This window comes from Antrostomus carolinensis, unplaced genomic scaffold, assembly GCF_000700745.2.
Source record: "Antrostomus carolinensis isolate BGI_N321 unplaced genomic scaffold, ASM70074v2 scaffold49949, whole genome shotgun sequence".
Lineage (NCBI taxonomy): Eukaryota > Metazoa > Chordata > Aves > Caprimulgiformes > Caprimulgidae > Antrostomus > Antrostomus carolinensis.
Window position 1 is genome coordinate 383 of NW_010337380.1, and position 358 is coordinate 740.

The 358-nt window shown below is 64.0% G+C and overlaps 1 protein-coding gene across 1 annotated transcript in view; it reads left to right on the forward strand.

Moving 5' to 3' along the window:
- Positions 1-180, forward strand: part of LOC104530543 (neurexophilin-4-like) — a gene marked incomplete at its 5' end in the record, with an annotated part of 557 nt that extends 377 nt beyond the window's left edge. Inside the window, 1 exon segment of the mRNA XM_029086779.1 lies at positions 2-180. Coding sequence (XP_028942612.1) covers positions 2-180 — 179 coding nt within the window.
- Between the last annotated feature and the right edge of the window lie 178 nt (positions 181-358).

A 358-nucleotide genomic window follows, 5' to 3' on the forward strand; every position in this document is an offset into this window, starting at 1 on the left:
CTGTACGACCCCTCCAAGGTGTGCTTCACCGAGCACACCCAGAGCCACGCCGCCTGGCTCTGCGCCAAGCCCTTCAAGGTCATCTGCATCTTCATCTCCTTCCTCAGCATCGACTACAAGCTGGTCCAGAAGGTCTGCCCTGACTACAACTTCCAGCACGACAACCCCTACTTTGGCTGACGGCCGCAGGAAGGGGTGGTGGGCACCAGAGCTGGAGGTAGATGGGGGCTGGGGGCTGCTGCACCCCATGCTGGCTGCTCAGTGCCCCCCACCACCCCTGCACCAGCCCCCACTTCATCGCTGCATCTCCCCAGGGCACCAGAGTGGGGTCAGGGACAGCTGGCACAGGGGGTCCCAG